We start from the raw sequence: 19,861 nt of genomic DNA on the forward strand, positions 1-19,861 counted from the left end.
GATCAACTCTGAATTGCCCCCTATATTCACAGAAACAGCCAGTCTCTGTCTGAGTCTGCCCAACACTGAACAGATGATGAGATATGGTGGTCACTGCCTGGGTGTGCTGGTAATACTGAATGTTGTATCTCACATTCACAACTGTCTGTAGTAGTGTGTACTACTTCTTATTGCTCGCTTGAGCTGCTGGTATAATGTTCAGTGACGTCACTGTCTCCTCCTTTGAATCCTCCAGAGCGCCTTCTGTCTTTGGCATTTGCTGTGTGAGTGACTGCTGCTGCAGGGTGAGGTCTGTGCTCTGATTGGCTCCCTGAGTCAGTGACAGCCAATCAGAGCTAGCAGTGTGCCCTGTTGCCTAGCAGCAACCTAGAGAGGGGAGGGAGTGAGGGGGACTGAGAAGGCTCATGCTGAAGCAATGAGAGAGAGTGTCAGACAGCCTCCAACGAACCTAGGAAGTTTCCTTGATACAGGCACATCAGCCAGGGAAGGCATAGCTATTGGGAATTAGAAAAAAACAAGCCACCATCAAATGATTACCATTCAATGTTGACAAACATCGGAAGGGCTACCATTGAATGCTAAAAACACTACCATTGAAATAGAAACATCGATGGTTCAGAAACATCGGCCATCGATGTCCATCCCTAGCACACAGGAGCTGCTGTCCCGCTCGGAGAGTCACCTGTGCCGGGAGTGCCAGCCCTGACCCAGCTCCCCTGAATGACGGGCGGACGCTTTGACTTCGACGATGGCGGCACCTACTGCGGCGGTTGGGAGGACGGCAAGGCTCACGGGCACGGCATCTGCACGGGACCCAAGGGGCAGGGAGAGTACTCGGGATCCTGGTCGCATGGCTTCGAGGTAGTCGGGGTATACACCTGGCCCAGCGGCAACACCTACCTGGGCTACTGGGCACAGGGCAAGAGGCATGGGCTGGGCGTGGAGACTAAGGGCAGGTGGATGTACCGGGGAGAGTGGTCCCATGGCTTCAAGGGGCGATATGGGGTCCGCCAGAGTCTGTGTACCCCAGCCAGGTACGAGGGAACGTGGAGTAACGGGCTCCAGGACGGGTATGGCATCGAGACCTATGGAGACGGAGGTGAGTAGCTTGGCAGCACTGTGTGTGACCATGTGGCAGTCACCCAGGCAGTACTGTGTATTATTACCCTGTGCCAGTCACCCAGGCAGTGCTATATATTATTATCCTGTGCCAGTCACCCAGACAGTGCTGTGTATTATTACCCGGTGCCAGTCACCAGGCAGTGCTATATATTATTATCCTGTGCCAGTCACCCAGACAAGTGCTATATATTATTATCCTGTGCCAGTCAGCCAGACAGTGCTATATATTATTATCCTGTGCCAGTCACCCAGACAGTGCTATATATTATTATCCTGTGCCAGTCACCCAGACAGTGCTGTGTATTATTACCCTGTGCCAGTCACCAGTCAGTGCTATATATTACAGGTTGAGTCTCCCTTATCCAAAATGCTTGGGACCAGAGATATTTTGGATATGGGATTTTTCCGTATTTTGGAATAATTGCATACCATAATGAGATATCATGGTGATGGGACCTAAATCTAAGCACAGAATGCATTTATGTTACATATACACCTTATACACACAGCCGGAAGGTAATTTTAGCCAATATTTTTTATAACTTTGTACATTAAACAAAGTGTGTCTACATTCACACAATTCATTTGTTTCATATACACCTTATACACACAGCCTGAAGGTCATTTAATACAATATTTTTAATAACTTTGTGTATTAAACAAAGTTTGTGTACATTGAGCCATCAAAAAGCAAAGGTTTCACTATCTCACTCTCACTCAAAAAAGTCTGTATTTCGGAATATTCCGTATTTCGGAATATCTGGATATGGGATACTCAACCTGTATTACCCTGTGCCAGTCACCAGGCAGTGCTATATATTATTATCCTGTGCCAGTCACCCAGACAGTGCTGTGTATTATTACCCTGTGCCAGTCACCTGGCAGTGCTATATATTATTATCCTGTGCCAGTCACCAGGCAGTGCTATATATTATTACCCTGTGCCAGTCACCAGGCAGTGCTATATATTATTACCCTGTGCCAGTCACCAGGCAGTGCTATATATTATTATCCTGTGCCAGTCACCCAGACAGTGCTGTGTATTATTACCCTGTGCCAGTCACCTGGCAGTGCTATATATTATTATCCTGTGCCAGTCACCAGGCAGTGCTATATATTATTACCCTGTGCCAGTCACCAGGCAGTGCTATATATTATTATCCTGTGCCAGTCACCCAGACAGTGCTGTGTATTATTACCCTGTGCCAGTCACCTGGCAGTGCTATATATTATTATCCTGTGCCAGTCACCCAGACAGTGCTGTGTATTATTACCCTGTGCCAGTCACCTGGCAGTGCTATATATTATTATCCTGTGCCAGTCACACAGATCCAGTCACCCAGACAGTGCTATATATTATTATCCTGTGCCAGTCACCCAGGCAGTACTATGTGTTATTACCCTGTGCCAGTCACCAGGCAGTGCTATATATTATTATCCTGTGCCAGTCACCCAGGCAGTGCTATATATTATTATCCTGTGCCAGTCACCCAGACAGTGCGGTGTATTATTACCCTGTGCCAGTCACCAGGCAGTGCTATATATTATTATCCTGTGCCAGTCACCCAGACAGTGCTGTGTATTATTACCCTGTGCCAGTCACCCAGGCAGTGCTATGTATTATTACCCTGTGCCAGTCACCCAGACAGTGCTGTGTATTATTACCCTGTGCCAGTCACCCAGACAGTGCTAAGTATTTTTACCCTGTGCCAGTCACCCAGACAGTACTATGTGTTATTACCCTGTGCCAGTCACCCAGGCAGTACTATGTGTTATTACCCTGTACCAGTCACCCAGGCAGCGCTATGTGTTATTACCCTGTGCCAGTCACCCAGGCACTGCTATGTGTTATTACCCTGTGCCAGTTACCCAGGCACTGCTATGTGTTATTACCCTGTGCCAGTCACCCAGGCAGTACTGTGTATTATTACCCTGTGCCAGTCACCCAGGCAGCGCTATGTGTTATTACCCTGTGCCAGTCACCCAGGCAGTACTATGTGTTATTACCCTGTGCCAGTCACCCAGGCACTGCTATGTGTTATTACCCTGTGCCAGTCACCCAGGCAGCGCTATGTGTTATTACCCTGTGCCAGTCACCCAGGCAGTGCTATGTATTATTACCCTGTGCCAGTCACCCAGGCAGTACTATGTGTTATTACCCTGTGCCAGTCACCCAGGCACTGCTATGTGTTATTACCCTGTGCCAGTCACCCAGGCAGCGCTATGTGTTATTACCCTGTGCCAGTCACCCAGGCAGTGCTATGTGTTATTACCCTGTGCCAGTCACCCAGGCAGTACTATGTGTTATTACCCTGTGCCAGTCACCCAGGCAGTACTATGTGTTATTACCCTGTGCCAGTCACCCAGGCAGTGCTATGTGTTATTACCCTGTGCCAGTCACCCAGGCACTGCTATGTGTTATTACCCTGTGCCAGTCACCCAGGCAGTACTGTGTATTATTACCCTGTGCCAGTCACCCAGGCAGCACTATGTGTTATTACCCTGTGCCAGTCATCCAGGCAGCGCTATGTATTATTACCATGCGCTAGTCTCCCAGTCAGCACTACAGTGTATGACTCTGTTCCGGACACCCAGGAAGAACTTCTTTGTATGACCCTCTGCCAGGCAAGTCACCCTCGCACTACTTAGTATGACCCTCTGCCAGTCACCCAGGCAGTACTATGTCTGAACCTGTGCCAGCGTCTGCCAGTTTCCCCCCCCTGCCTGGAGTCACTGTAGAACTCAGGGAGTATCAAACACATTGGGGCAGATGTATTAAGCCTGGAGAAGTGATAAAGCAGTGTAAACGCAAGGTAATAACGAACCAGCCAATCAGCTCCTAACTGTCATTTTTTAAATCCGTAATGATTGGCTGGTGCACCTTGATAGGCTGGTCACCTTGCGCTTATCACTGCTTTATCACTTCTTTATCCCTTCTCCTGGCTTAATACATCTGCCCCATTGTATCATCTCCGACTCTTCCCCCGAAGTTTTAGTTAGGGGGTCACAACAATCTGTCTGAGTACTGTACTTGGTAGGGGACAATGTAGCTGTAACACTGAAAAAGCAGCAGAGCAGCCCCTCGTCCATTTGAACTCCCGATATTGTGCATGGCATACACAGATAGCAAACTGCAGGAGACCAGCCTCCCAAGTACAGCTGACACCTGTCACTGTGTTATTTCTTCCCACTCACAGATAAGCAACCTATAGCCTTCCAACTATTTTTAACATTACAAGTGCCAGCATGCTGTTAGCCACTTTCTGGCAGGTCATGCTGAGATAAACAGTGCACAGTGTACAGGAAGGGTTACCTTATTAGAATTTATTACATTAAGTTTATATTTATCCAGTTACTGCAATGTATATGACATTATTATACTGTATATCACTTCTGCCGAGAAACCTCTCTGTGCCTATGATTTTGCTTGTATCAGTCTTTTTCAGGTTATTGTTTCTGTATGAGTCATGTGATAAAAAATGATATATTTATTATATTGTCCTGAATAACTCTATGAAGTCTGTTGAAGTTGGTGGGTTTAGTACATCTGCAGAACTGATCAAACAAGGATTGCATATGAGCACATCTCCCTTATGAAAACTCCCTTCCCTACCGAACCAATACTCCGCTGGTACTTTTACACTATAGCCGAAAAACTGCGCCCTTTTCCCTCAATTTACTGCTGTGGATTTGTGTGTTCTCTACTGGACACTTTTGCCGCCTGGCAGCAAAGTGGTTAATTTCCATAAAAAACTTGAATTCTTTCTGGACATTTTTTTTGGCTAGCAGGTGGCAAGTGATCAGGTTTCTGGAAATCTGACACAGCTGAATGCTTAATCGCACATTTTACGCATTTTCTAACCGTAAATAACCTATTCCTTCTTTACTACGTAAACTATCATTTGTGTAAGTGCAAATAAATATGTTTGACTGCCGGACGGGATTCCAGCGGTCAAAATACCGTCCGCGGAATTCCGACCGTCAGAGTAATGCTGGCATCATAATCCCAACGGTTTTCAGGATCCCGGCGTCAAAATACAGACGCCTGGAATCCTGAACGTTCTATTAGCGGGATTGTGTCCTGCCACAGTGGGTGAGAGGTTAGGTTTAGCCATTAGAAGGGGGGTTATGGTGCAGGAAGGGGATGGTTGGGTACAGGGGAGTGGGGGTGAGGGTTAGGCACTTACAAGGGGAGGTTAGGTTTAGGCAGCAGGGAAGGGAAGGTTAGGGCTAGGCACCACCGTGGAGGGTTAGAGTTAGGCACCCACAAGGGAGGGTTAGGGTAGGGGGCAGGGGAGGGGTAGGGTACTTTCTGGGGTGCTGTCGGGATTTTGATGGTCAGCACGCCGCTGTCTGTATTATGACCGCCGGCAGCCCGACCGCCGGTATATCATATACTGTAGAATCCGTTTGACAGGATCACTGGGAAAATATCACAACGGTGAACTGTGTACTTGTAACTGATTTTATTGTGTGAATTTTTTTTTCTTTATCTGCTGAGAGTCTACATAAGTGTTTATTAAGTGCAGTCGCTGCGCCGGTACTTTATGAGATCATTCTATAAGTGTTAGTTCAGGTGGTTGTTTTTGTATTATTTGTTCGAATGCACATTTATTGAGAGAGTTAATGTTATGCGTGTAAGTCGAGGTGCTTGTCGAATTACTGCTCACTTATTTCATTTTCACTGACCTTCTTCTTCCCCTCAGCAACTGTACTCTAGAGCAGGCATTCCCAACCACGGTCCTCAAGGCACACCAACAGTGCAGGTTTTAGTGATATCCAGACTCCAGCACAGGTGACTTAATTAGTAGCTCAGTTATTTTGATTTAACCATCTGTGCTGCAGCCTGGATATCACTAAAACCTGCATTGTTGGTGTGCCTTGAGGACCGTGGTTGAAAATGCCTGCTCTAGAGGGACATCTATCAAAGCTTGAAGAGAGAGAAAGTACTAGCCAATCAGCTTGTGTCATTTTACAGGCTGTGTATGAAAAATGGCACTTAGGAGCTGATTGGTTGATAATATAACACTCTCCACTTGATCTCGCGCCAAACTTTGATAAATCTCCCCCATAGATTTTCTGGGGTTCCGTCTTTTCTGTCGTACAGTCTATGGGGTGTGACCACGCAAACTAATGAGATTATTGATTGTTCCTATCTCATCAGACACTACAGAATGGGAAATCTTTTCTGTTTCTATGCTATACTAGAAATTCAGAGGTCCCCTGGGACGTACTGTTTCGACCTTTAGTTCAAGGGTCTCCTTAACGAGACCCAGCAGGTCAATGAAAACTGAACGAGTTACTTGGAATACTGCTTTATGAAGGTGGCTGTTGAAATGCACACCCTAGAGTAGTGAGATGTGTGTGTGTGTATGTATGTGTGTATGTATGTGTGTGTGTGTATATATATATATATATATATATATATATATATATATGTCCAGAACGGACGGCACTGGAGGCAATAGTAATGATGAAACATGGAACTTGTATTAACGGGCCCGTTAATACAAGTTCCATGTTTCATCATCCCTATTGCCTCCAGTGCTGTTCCTACTGGACTCTGCATACAAAACCCATACCCAACCCCAATATTCATATGGGGCGATACAATTAATGGCTTGGCCATGATGTGCCATTTTGGAATGACACTTCATTGCCATTTTGCCATTGCCATTTTTTTTTCCTTGCACCCCATAAACTTCATTTCTACAGGAGAAGTAGCGTTGTTGTGCCTACCGCAATAGGTGGATATTTGTGGAACCCAACATTCCACTGTACAACGCTGCTAATTGAATTGGCTGCATAGATGGCCTGATTAAGATGTGGTTGGAGTTGCTATTGCTGCTGCTTACATGGAAGCAGCAGTGATAGCACTATTATGGTACTGCAGCAGGAAGCGTCACACCTCCTGCTGCTTATTGATCCGAGCAGCGTCCTAGTCCTAGCATGATCCTAGTATTGGATCATCTGCTACACCATCCTCGGAAGGAGATTCTGGCCTTCTCCTTCCCCCGCAATGGTGGTGATAGTGATACACCTTCATTTTGAGAAACTGCGGCCGTCGCTGCCCCCAAACGGCATCAGACTGTCAATCACTGACTGCTGTTGTGCAACCGATGTTGCAGACCCGAACTGCACATGCACAATACAGGTTCAGCGCATTCTCACAGTACGAACATTGCTGCTACAACAACTGAACCTGAATCAGGCCCAGAAACTTCCTAAAACTTCCCCTCAGGTGCCTGAGAGGAAAATAAGCTCTGTGCGGGATAATGTAAATAGTGTGTGCTCACGTCTAAAGTGTGCGAGAGCTAAGTCAGTTGTTTGGGGTAAACAGTACCAAGACTGCAGTTATCGTGGATTTCTGCTCACACCCTACAGAGGTGCGAGCAGATAGCCGCAATAAGTAGGGCTTTAGGGCTGGACATGCCTTAACTGCTGCACACCCTGCACTAACCACGGAAGAAGCCGCTCAACGCTGCTACTCCCGCGCATGTGGGAGCGAGAAAGCACCCATTGCAACTAGTACAGGGCTGGTCGATGAAACAATTGAATAGCTCCCAGCCACTTTAGATGGGAACAACAAACAATTGAATTGACCCTGAGTTAATGAATGTCAGTAAAAAGAAATGTGACTAAGTATAACCTAGGATACACGTTAGCTATCGTTTCATATCTTTAACACCACATTAAGATGATTATACCCATTAAAGTTACTTCTCTTAAATTAAATTATTATTAATGTTTTTTTTTCATGTGTTAATGAATGAAAAAGAAGTTAAAGACTGTAATAAGATGATGAGCGCTAAAGGCAGTGATCTGATGTTCTTTGTAACATGCAATGCTGAGAGTTTATTATTGTGTATACACTCTACCAACACGAGGGCAGTTCACATACAGCACATACCCCAGCAATGCGTTGTGTCTGATTTTGGGGTGAGGGGGGGTCTTAGGGTTAGGCACTAGGGAGAGGGCTTAGCCCTAGACGAACTCCCCCCCCCCCCCCCCCCCGAGGGTTAGGGGGGAGAAATACCTACCCCCTCCGAGGTAGGAATCTTCAATGTCGGGATGCCGCGGTCAGTCATGTGACCACCAGCATTCCAACTACCGGGGTGTAGTATGTTTTCCCTGTAGCCAAATGAAAGATTTATATATGTACTGTACATAGAAAGAGTCAGATCCTATACACGTTTAGAACTTTATCATTTTGAAGGGGCGGATTCAATTAGCCGCAGTTAATTACAGCGGACTAATTGATCTGCTGGGGCTATTCAGTTGTAGCCCGCAGCAGCCTGTGATCATTCTGCAGGCTGCTGTTAACACACATTTCTGTTTGAGTCTGAGAAAGCTTGTGCAGAAATCCGCTTTTAATGCCCTGATTGCGGGTGTAGCAAAGCCGTTAACCCATAGCTCCAGAAACTAATCCTGGGATCTGTGGGTTAAGGTGCGGTAGCGAGTACTTTACCGCGCAGGGAAAAGGGGCTGTAATTGAGGCTACCACCCTTTTCCCGGTTCTATAAATTACCGCATCTAATTGAATTCAGCCCAAAGTGTTCTAATAAACCACTGCATAGTAGTATAGGCAAAATACACTTTTATTTAATGAGGATCATTTGTAAGCATTTTTTTTTAAATATTTTTTTTTTTTGTTTGTTTAATTTATTTTAGAAAAGGAAGGAATTCCAAACAGAATTGTAAAATGTAAGCAATTTTTTACTTTGTTAGAATTGTAAATCTCCTGGAATTGTCAGGCACTGCAGTGAGAGATGCAGCTGAGTGTGCAAAGGATGAATGTGGTGTACTTGGTAAATAATTGCAGGGAAATGTTATGCAAGTGTCCAGGTGTAAACACATTGCAACTGGAGATCACCTCCTGAGGTGTGAGCAGAAGTCAGATTGCCTTGGTGCTAGACCCAATGTTACTGCATGTATGTTGTGCCCGACACTATAGTCGGAAAATGCAGTTTGCCATGACTTAGCTCCGGCCATTAGTTGCAGTAAGCTTAATTTCCCAACTTAAGTGATGCGATTGAATACTGTAGCTCCAGGTAGTGTTCATTCTAGTACGCTGCACCTGTCACAGCCAGTGCAATTCCTCTTTACTGCCTTGGGTGTCGCTCTCTACTCTGGTGCTTCTAGCACACTCTGGTTTGTATTCCAGTATCTCAGTGCTGCGATACAGACCAGAGTGTGCTAGAAGCACCAGAGGGCGACACTCCAGGCAGGAAAGAGGAACTGCATGGGTTGTGACAGATGCATGGTTCTAGAATGCATACTAGTTCTGTGCACAATTTAATTAAATTACGACCATGGTGACTTTTTAAATATGATTTTGGGCCTAATTCAGTAAGGATAGCAAATTCTGCTAATTAGCAGAATTTGCTATCCTTTGGAACGCATGCTAGGGGACTGCCCATTGCTGGGCAAGGCCGCCCAGCATGCTGACTGGAGCCTCCCTCCCCTTCAACAAGCAGAAATTGCGATCACATCGCAATTTCTGCTTGTTAGCAGAAATAGAGGACGCCTCTTGCTCGATCGTGGCGGCTGCGTGTGACGTAACGCAGCGGCCGTGATCACGCCCCGTTCGTGCCGCCTCTCCGTTCGTCCGGCTCTGCCCCTGCAATGCTCCGTCTCCTCCTGGGAAATGGGGCGATGCCCGCTCCTCGCCCCGCAACCGCTTCTGCCTGATTGACAGGCAGAGGTGATTGCATTTTCTGCCGCCGGAATTTTGAGAAAAAGATGCGGGCGCATGCGCAGCTCCCATCCTCCACATGCGCCCACATCTTTTTCTCAAAATTCCGGTTGGATCGCACACTGCGATCCAACCTGAATTAGGCCCTTTATGCGTTAAATAATGTGAGATTAATTGGCCAATTGATTCAACAACCTTTCTGTCTCTTTTTTTTTTTTTTTTTTTTTTTAATATATTTTTTATTACCTGCCCAGGATCACCTAATATCTCCTAAATGAGCAAGTAACTTCTACAATTAAAATACAGGTTGAGTATCCCATATCCAAATATTCCGAAATACGGAATTTTTTGAGCTAGTGTGAGATAGTGAAACCTTTGTTTTCTGATGTTTCAATGTACACAAACTTTGTTTAATACACAAAGTTATTAAAAATATTGTATTAAATGACCTTCAGGCTGTGTGTATAAGGTGTATAGGAAACAAATAAATTGTGTGAATGTACACACACATTGTTTAATGTACAAAGTTATTAAAAATATTGGCTAAAATGACCTTCAGGCTGTGTGTATAAGGTGTATATGAAACATAAATGCATTCTGTGCATAGACTTAGGTCCCAAAGCCATGATATCTCATTATGGGATGCAATTATTCCAAAATACGGAAAAATCCGATATCCAAAATATCTCTGGTCCCAAGCATTTTGGATAAGGGAGACTCAACCTGTATAAAAAACTGCTCATTTGCAGAAATCTGTGTTATTGGTTTATACTATTCATTTGAGCTGCTCTGATTATTTTTTTTTCAAGATTGCTTCCTGTACTACTGGAATTCTACTTTGTTAACCATATAAGAATACTTCAGCTGAAGGTATAAAGGTAAATGGTCTCCAGGGAATCTGCATATTTGATAAAAGGAAATTGAACTTATTTTTAGGAACAGATTCTCTAATTTGAATATATATGAAGTCTTTAAATATTGAGTGCCTTAGGTGAAATGTAAGCCTTTTTCATGAAATCTACATTTCGATCTTCTGTCCTAATGATGTCAGTGGCTGAATGTTTAATTTAAGTAAATTTAAGCTGAAATATAAAATGATAATATGGAGTGAGCACCATACCAGTTGGCACAGAGTGGCATGGAGTACCTGTGCGCCATGCACGCTCGGAACACATGTAAATCTGCAAATTCAGAGTGTGGCGCTTTATGGACGCAACAAGTACAGGGAGTTAAAAAAGTCCCTCCACAGTGACTGTGTGCTAAGCAAGTCTCCCCGCAGAGAATGTGTGATAACTGATAAGTAATACAGTGGGGCAAAAAAGTATTTGGACAGCCACCGATTGTGTAAGTTGACCCACTTAAAAAGATGAGAAAGGTCTGTAATTTCCATCCTAGGTACACTTCAACTGTGAGAGACAGAATCTGAAAAAAAAAAACCCAGGAAATCACATTGTATGATTATTAAACAATTTACTTGTATATTCTTGTGGAAAATAAATATTTGGACACCTACCAGCTCCGCATCTGGCCCTATATGTAAAATACCTATATACCAGGGACGTGCAGTGAGCTAAATGGCTCAGGAGACACTGGCTAGCACCAGAGCCAGATTTACATGCAATATATGAGTCAAAGCGTACATGTGGGCATTATACACAAGTGTGGCAGTATAAACTCCTGGAAATTTGGTGAGTTTTGATCAAAGATGTGCAGAAAAGCTAGCCAGGTGAGGCACTGCCTCACCTGCCATAGACTTTTTACTCCAGAGTTTTGGCTATAAAAATGATAAAAATAATGCAAATAGGTTATTTCAAACAAATTCTTTGTATTTTTCATATACTTTATACAGTCAAAACTCCGGCACAAATGTTAGTACGACAGGAAAGGCTCTGCCTCACCTAACTCACCCCACCGCACGTCACCTGCTATATACTACATAGTATTGTAAGTGGGTTCCTCTTATTTTTTCACACTACTGCCTAGAACTTGTTGTTCATTGAACACCTTTGCAATGAGCGCACAGTTCACTTAATTCTTGGATAAGATTGATGTGTGTGGGTTGGTTGTTGCATCGGAATCTTTGTGATCATGTGGAAGGGTTACTATGGTAATGGCTCTTTCCATATTTGGTAAAAATCCAAACACATGAAGAGTCTTGAAGTGTCATTCATTAATGTAACATTTTAGAATTTACTAGCATCTGTTGTATAATGAATCCACGGAATGCATCTGCCCATAAGCAAATGTGATACTAATATTAAACTAAATGATAACGATCTGAAAGGCATTTTCATGCCTTTTTTCCTTTTTAGTGGCGTCATAGTGCTTTAAACACAAGTGTTTTTCCAACATACGGCCTGATTCAGTGTTGTACGGTTATGCATTCACAGCTACGATCCTGTACGCACCGGAAGTGCGAAAATATGTTCATGCCATAGCCGCATGTAAAAGTATTGAGACCCACTCAAGGTGGCATCGCAAATCCAAGCAATTACGTACAAATATACGCAGCGGCATTTGTGGTTCCTTCAATTATTGACTCCCCGAGAAACCCAAAGGTCGTGCAGAATGTCCACGGTGATTGAGACGCTGACGCTATGTCTTGTGCGTACAGGATTGCAGCTGTAGGCTGAGAAATGTCCCGAAAACGGTTGCGACACCCCTGTGTTTTTATTACCGCTTGCTGTTACCACCCCCAAATGGTCCCTTAATGTCAAAACCTTTGCAAATAAATCCTCACTGCGAACGACATCGCTAAGATACTTTGACGTGTGCTTAGGGCAATCCTGATGCATGCTCAGTTATAGTCGCTGACACCGTAAATTTTGGCAGTGCAGATTTCTCTGCATAGATAACAGATAAGAACCACGTGGCCCATCTAGTCTGCCCCTTTTTTTTACCCTTTTTTTACCGTATTTTTATCTCAAACCTTATTTGATCCTTATTTCTTTGTAAGGATATTCTTATGTCTATCCCGTGCATGTTTAAATTGCTCTACTGTCTTAGCCTCTACCACCTCTGATGGGAGGCTATTCCACTTTTCCACTACTCTTTCTGTGTAAGTAATTTTTCCTCAAATTTCCCCTGAACCAGTTTCAGGGCCTAATTCAGACCTGATAGCTAGCAAGCGATTTTTGCACTGCTGCGATCAGATAGTCGCCTACAAGGGGAGTGTATTTTAGCTGCGCAAGTGTGCGATCGCATGTGTAGCAGAGCTGTACAAACTGATTTTGTGCAGTCTCTGTGCAGCCCAGGACTAACTCAGCCTGTCCGGGACCAGAAATTGATGTCAGGAACCCTCTCTGCTAACTTTTGGACTTGCGTTCTCCCATGCGAATGGATCCTTCGCACGAACCAATCGCTGAGCGGCGAACCACTTTGTGGCAGTGCCACACACCTGCGCATTACAGTGCATACGCATGCATAGTTTAGACCTGATTGCCCACTGTGCAAAAGTGCAGCCTAGTGATCAGGTCTGAATTACCCCCTCAGTGCAAGACCTCGTGTCCTATTGCTTCTCTTCATTTGGAGAATGTTTCCCTCTGGACTTTGTTAAAACCCTTGATATATTTGGAAGTTTCAGGCCCTTAATTTATATTTACACTGGAGAATTGAAGCCCTTTCTTGATCTCACAGCTGATAAGTAAACCAGGAGCGGCAGGGCCTGCTGAAATATAATATTTTAATGGATTTTTATTGAGTGCTCTGGATACTTCTCGCATTCTTCTAAAGGGTTTATGCAATTAAAATGCAGCATCTTCTGTGAAATATTGCAGATTACAGTGATTAGACACTGCACTTTGATTGCGGTTTGAAAAAGCCGCTGTGTGTATGAGGCCATAATTTTGACATTTACTTTCTTGACATTCATAATATCGACACCAAAATGTAGACGGCTATGGTGTCAACATGGACAAAGTGTTGACATATCGAAATGTAGTGACTATGGGGTGTATTTACGAAGCCTTGGAGAGAGAGAGAGTGGATGGAGATAAAGTATCAACCAATCAGCTCCTAACTGCCATGTTACAGGCTGTGTTTGAAAAATAACAGTTAGGAGCTGATTGGCTGGTACTTTATCTTTCCCCACTTTATCTCTCTCCAAGGCTTAGTACACAGACCAACATGTCAACAAGGAGAATGGCTGTCTACACCGCTAAGCAGAGCCCCCTACCACTGCATTCCCTTCATGCCCCAGTCCGACACTGCATGTAAGTACAATACATTAGTGAGATTCCATCTATTTGTGGATCTGAGTAATTGGCTTGTGTGGTTAGAACTCCTTTATCTCTGCACATGTCTTCTGATCTAAGTGGTTGACTAATGAGTAGCTTAAAGTAAAAATTCTCTTTTTTTTTAATGGCCGGTAGGCTCCTGAAAATCGTGTGGCGCTCCCGGCCCAACGGAAAAGTGGGCAAGTCTCCCAGCTTGCCGCCACTCACACCCTCCCGCAGCCAAGGGGGGCCAATGACGTGATTCGTGTCATTGTGGCCCCACCCCCTTGGCTCTGAATGCCTGTAATCTCAGCATTGGGTAGTGGGGGCGGGTCTGCGATGACATGAATTTGCGGACATGCCCTACCCAGCAGCACCACCCATGGCCACGCCCTCAGTGTGCTGCACCATACCCCTCGCCTTGCCGAAATGGCTGCCTCCTCCCGGAACGGGCAGCCACAATATTGGCAAGCATGACCTTGTCTTAGTTTTCTACATACATTACCAGATTTTCATGACTTGTCGGAGGGTTTAACTCAATTCTTTCTCGCGCCAACAGCTCCCGTTTAAAGTGACGAACAATGTTCAGTTGTATTGCTGACCTGAGTGCCACGGATGCCCACTACTTATCACGCATGTCACATCCAAATGCACCAGGATTTGCTACGCAAAGCTACTAAATCTGTGCAAACTACTGGGCACGCTGCCCAAAAGTCTGACTTTGGGCTCAGGAGGTTGTGAGCCACCACATGAGGGTGTGAACAAAAATAATGGGTGCCCACAGCACTCGCACCCAGAGGCACAAATAATGAAAAAAATCCAGGTCACTTTAGAGCTGCGGCAGCATGAAACAATTGAAACCCCCCCCCCCCCCCCCCCCCCCCCTTCATACTGCAGGGAATTTGAAACCCACAACATCATATTAGCGACCTTGCAGAGCAATGCAGGTCATTGCAGGCTTTTGATCATCCTTTTATTTCTTTTTTTAAGGATTTATTTTTTACAAAATTAGATCAATATACAGGAGTCAGAGGTGATCAGCAATAGATCACTTTTTCAAATATATGGTTATAGACATCTGCAGAAAGCCAATATTATATACTACAATGTTGACATCAGTATAAGTTATTGGAAAGTCCGAATGCTAGTTTTAATCTTCTCCTGTTCCTCTTTTGCCTACAATTCTTCCCTAACACTAATGCATACTTCCCAACCGGCCCTACTTCAGTGCTCTGTCCAAACACTGATGTGTACCCTGCGGTGGGAAAGCTGAGTGGTAAGTATGCCCCATGCGGCGCACCTTTTGAATGGGTGAGGTGAGAGGATGAGCCATGCTTTCTGTTATCTATACTTCTAATAAAGTTGTAATGGTTTTGTCTGTACATAGAAATGTATGAGCTATGGAGACCAAAAAAAAAAAATGTTGGAATTTCTCTTTGTCTGTCTGTTCCGGCATCACACACAAATTACTGGATGAATTTGTATTGCGCTTTCATTATTGGATTGTCACCTAGAAAGAGACCTGAGGTATGTATTATCTCGATGTGACATCAGGGAGAGGAGCAATAAAGAAAAAAACAGATGTTTGACTGTAGTGTGCAGTGTGCAGGCTCCTCAAGTCCAAAAAGGACTATATGCATATAAATAGAATTTTTTGTGAGAAATATACTTCTAGGGACTGTTTATGAACTATGGAGACAAAGATTGTTTTTAGCATAATTTGCACAGGCTCTTCAAGTCCAAAATGACTGTGTATATAAATATATATACATATATTACACACACTGAACGCGAACAGTTATTTATATATGCACTAGCTGAGTACCCGGCGTTGCCCGAGATTTTAAAAATGTCTGTTTACTAAAATAAATGGAAATATTAAACACACAGCATAAATAACATTGTAGATAGCTGAATACATGTGCTTTGCTACGGGATGAGGATGGTAAACTAGAATGCTAGTTGTTCGTTAATTTACGTTGGTTGGAGATCTAGTATATAGGCATATCTTGCTTCCCTGACGCACTTTGTGTAGTGGCCGGACCCCTTTTAGGTCCCCCAAGGGACCCTGCTCTTCCCACTATACAACTCTCAGTCTGTAGCTTCCTGCTGCCTCCATTCCCCTCCTCACATTATGTCAGTGTCCCTGTGAAATTATGTTTTTTACAATTTCTTATATAGCGCAGCACATTATGTATGTCCTGATATACTCTGTGCTGCTGTCAGTGTGTGGATTTGTGCTACCTGCATTTCCCTCCTTACATCATGTCACTGGCCCTTTCATCACTGACATATAATGCATGTCCTGATATAGTGTGTGCTACTGGCCCACCCCTAGGGGTGCTAGTGGTGTGTTACCCCCACAGTGTTTGTTCCCAGAGTGTAAGTCATATGTGTAGCAAGTTTGGTGTCAATTGCTCCAGGCATTCCAGAGTTATGTTCTCTGCTGAAAAACTCTGTGCTGCTGCCTCGCCCCCAGGGGTGCTAGGGGTGTCTTAACCCCACAGTGTTTGTTCCCAGCTTGTAAATCATATGTGTACCAAGTTTGTTAGAAATAGATCCAGGCATTCGGGAGTTATGCTGTCTCTTGAAATACTCTGTGCTGCTGTCCCTCCCCTAGGGGTGCTAGGTGTGTTACCCCCACAGTGTTTGTTCCCAGAGTGTAAGTCATATGTGTAGCAAGTTTGGTGTAAATTGCTCCAGGCATTTCACAGTTATGCTGTCTGCTGAAAAACTCTGTGCTTCTGCCTCACCCCTAGGGGTGCTAGGAGTGTCTTACCCCCACAGTGTTTGTTCCCAGCTTGTAAGTAGTGATGTGCACCGGACATTTTTCGGGTTTTGTGTTTTGGTTTTGGATTCTGTTCCGCGGCCGTGTTTTGGATTCGGACGCGTTTTGGCAAAACCTCCCTGAAAATTTTTTGTCGGATTCGGGTGTGTTTTGGATTCGTTTTTTTTTTACAAAAAACCCTAAAAAACAGCTTAAATCATAGAATTTGGGGGTAATTTTGATCCCATAGTATTATTAACCTCAATAACCATAATTTACACTCATTTTCAGTCTATTCTGAACACCTCACAATATTATTTTTAGTCCTAAAATTTGCACCGAGGTCGCTGGATGGCTAAGCTAAGCGACACAAGTGGCCGACACAAACACCTGGCCCATCTAGGAGTGGCACTGCAGTGTCAGGCAGGATGGCAGATTAAAAAAATTGTCCCCAAACAGCACATGATGCAAAGAAAAAAAGAGGCGCACCAAGGTCGCTGTGTGACTAAGCTAAGCAACACAAGTGGCCGACACAAACACCTGGCCCATCTAGGAGTGGCACTGCAGTGTCAGACATGATGGCAGATTAAAAAAATTGTCCCCAAACAGCACATGATGCAAAGAAAAAAAGAGGCGCACCAAGGTCGCTGTGTGACTAAGCTAAGCGACACAAGTGGCCGACACAAACACCTGGCCCATCTAGGAGTGGCACTGCAGTGTCAGGCAGGATGGCACTTCAAAAAAATTGTCCCCAAACAGCACATGATGCAAAGAAAAATGAAAGAAAAAAGAGGTGCAAGATGGATTTGTCCTTGGGCCCTCCCACCCACCCTTATGTTGTATAAACAGGACATGCACACTTTAACGAACCCATCATTTCAGCGACAGGGTCTGCCACACGACTGTGACTGAAATGACTGGTTGGTTTGGGACCCCACCAAAAAAAGAAGCAATCAATCTCTCCTTGCACAAACTGGCTCTACAGAGGCAAGATGTCCACCTCATCATCATCCTCCGATTCCTCACCCCTTTCACTGTGTACATCCCCCTCCTCACAGATTATTAATTCGTCCCCACTGGAATCCACCATCTCAGGTCCCTGTGTACTTTCTGGAGGCAATTGCTGCTGGTGAATGTCTCCACGGAGGAATTGATTATAATTCATTTTGATGAACATCATCTTCTCCACATTTTCTGGAAGTAACCTCGTACGCCGATTGCTGACAAGGTGAGCGGCTACACTAAACACTCTTTCGGAGTACACACTGGAGGGAGGGCAACTTAGGTAGAATAAAGCCAGTTTGTGCAAGGGCCTCCAAATTGCCTCTTTTTCCTGCCAGTATACGTACCTACTTGGATGCGGTCATTCATATAATCCTCCACCATTCTTTCAATGGTGAGAGAATCATATGCAGTGACAGTAGACGACATGTCAGTAATCGTTGACAGGTCCTTCAGTCCGGACCAGATGTCAGCACTCGCTCCAGACTGCACTGCATCACCGCCAGCGGGTGGGCTCGGAATTCTTAGCCTTTTCCTCGCACCCCCAGTTGCGGGAGAATGTGAAGGAGGAGATGTTGACGGGTCACGTTCCGCTTGACTTGACAATTTTCTCACCAGCAGGTTTTTGAACCTCTGCAGACTTGTGTCTGCCGGAAAGAGAGATACAACGTAGGTTTTAAATCTAGGATCGAGCACGGTGGCCAAAATGTAGTGCTCTGATTTCAACAGATTGACCACCCGTGAATCCTGGTTAAGCGAATTAAGGGCTCCATCCACAAGTCCCACATGCCTAGCGGAATCGCTCTGTTTTAGCTCCTCCTTCAATGTCTCCAGCTTCTTCTGCAAAAGCCTGATGAGGGGAATGACCTGACTCAGGCTGGCAGTGTCTGAACTGACTTCACGTGTGGCAAGTTCAAAGGGTTGCAGAACCTTGCACAACGTTGAAATCATTCTCCACTGCGCTTGAGTCAGGTGCATTCCCCCTCCTTTGCCTATATCGTGGGCAGATGTATAGGCTTGAATGGCCTTTTGCTGCTCCTCCATCCTCTGAAGCATATAGAGGGTTGAATTCCACCTCGTTACCACCTCTTGCTTCAGATGATGGCAGGGCAGGTTCAGAAATGTTTGGTGGTGCTCCAGTCTTCGGCACGCGGTGGCTGAATGCCGAAAGTGGCCCGCAATTCTTCGGGCCACCGACAGCATCTCTTGCACGCCCCTGTCGTTTTTTAAAGAATTCTGCACCACCAAATTCAATGTATGTGCAAAACATGGGACGTGCTGGAATTTGCCCAGATGTAATGCACGCACAATATTGCTGGCGTTGTCCGATGTCACAAATCCCCAGGAGAGTCCAATTGGGGTAAGTCATTCTGCGATGATCTTCCTCAGTTTCCGTAAGAGGTTGTTAGCTGTGTGCCTCTTCTGGAAAGCGGTGATACAAAGCGTAGCCTGCCTAGGAACGAGTTGGCGTTTGCGAGATGCTGCTACTGGCGCCGCCGCTGTTGTTCTTGCTGCGGGAGGCAATACATCTACCCAGTGGGCTGTCACAGTCATATAGTCCTGAGTCTGCCCTGCTCCACTTGTCCACATGTCCGTGGTTAAGTGGACATTGGGTACAACTGCATTTTTTAGGACACTGGTGACTCTTTTTCTGAGGTCTGTGTACATTTTCGGTATCGCCTGCCTAGAGAAATGGAACCTAGATGGTATTTGGTACCGGGGACACAGTACCTCAATCAAATCTCTAGTTGCCTCTGAATAAACGGTGGATACCGGAACCACGTTTCTCACCGCTCAGGCTGCCAAGGCCTGAGTTATCTGCTTTGCAGCAGGATGACTGCTGTGATATTTCATCTTCCTCGCAAAGGACTGTTGGACAGTCAATTGCTTACTGGAAGTAGTACAAGTGGTCTTCCGACTTCCCCTCTTGGATGACGATTGACTCCCAGCAGCAACAACAGCAGCGCCAGCAGCAGTAGGTGTTACACTCAAGGATGCATCGGAGGAATCCCAGGCAGGAGAGGACTCGTCAGACTTGCCAGTGACATGGCCTGCAGGACT

The 19,861-nt window shown here is 45.0% G+C and overlaps 1 protein-coding gene across 1 annotated transcript in view; it reads left to right on the forward strand.

The window, feature by feature from the left end:
* Positions 1 to 395: 395 nt before the first annotated feature.
* The window catches only part of JPH1 (junctophilin 1), a 235,514-nt gene continuing 216,048 nt past the window's right edge, over positions 396 to 19,861 (forward strand). Inside the window, exon 1 of the mRNA XM_063923975.1 lies at positions 396 to 1,099. Within this exon, the coding sequence (XP_063780045.1) occupies positions 721 to 1,099 (379 nt within the window). The 5' untranslated portion in view covers positions 396 to 720. The remainder of the gene's footprint in view (positions 1,100 to 19,861) is intronic.

This window comes from Pseudophryne corroboree, chromosome 5 (assembly GCF_028390025.1).
Source record: "Pseudophryne corroboree isolate aPseCor3 chromosome 5, aPseCor3.hap2, whole genome shotgun sequence".
Classification (NCBI taxonomy): Eukaryota; Metazoa; Chordata; class Amphibia; order Anura; family Myobatrachidae; genus Pseudophryne; species Pseudophryne corroboree.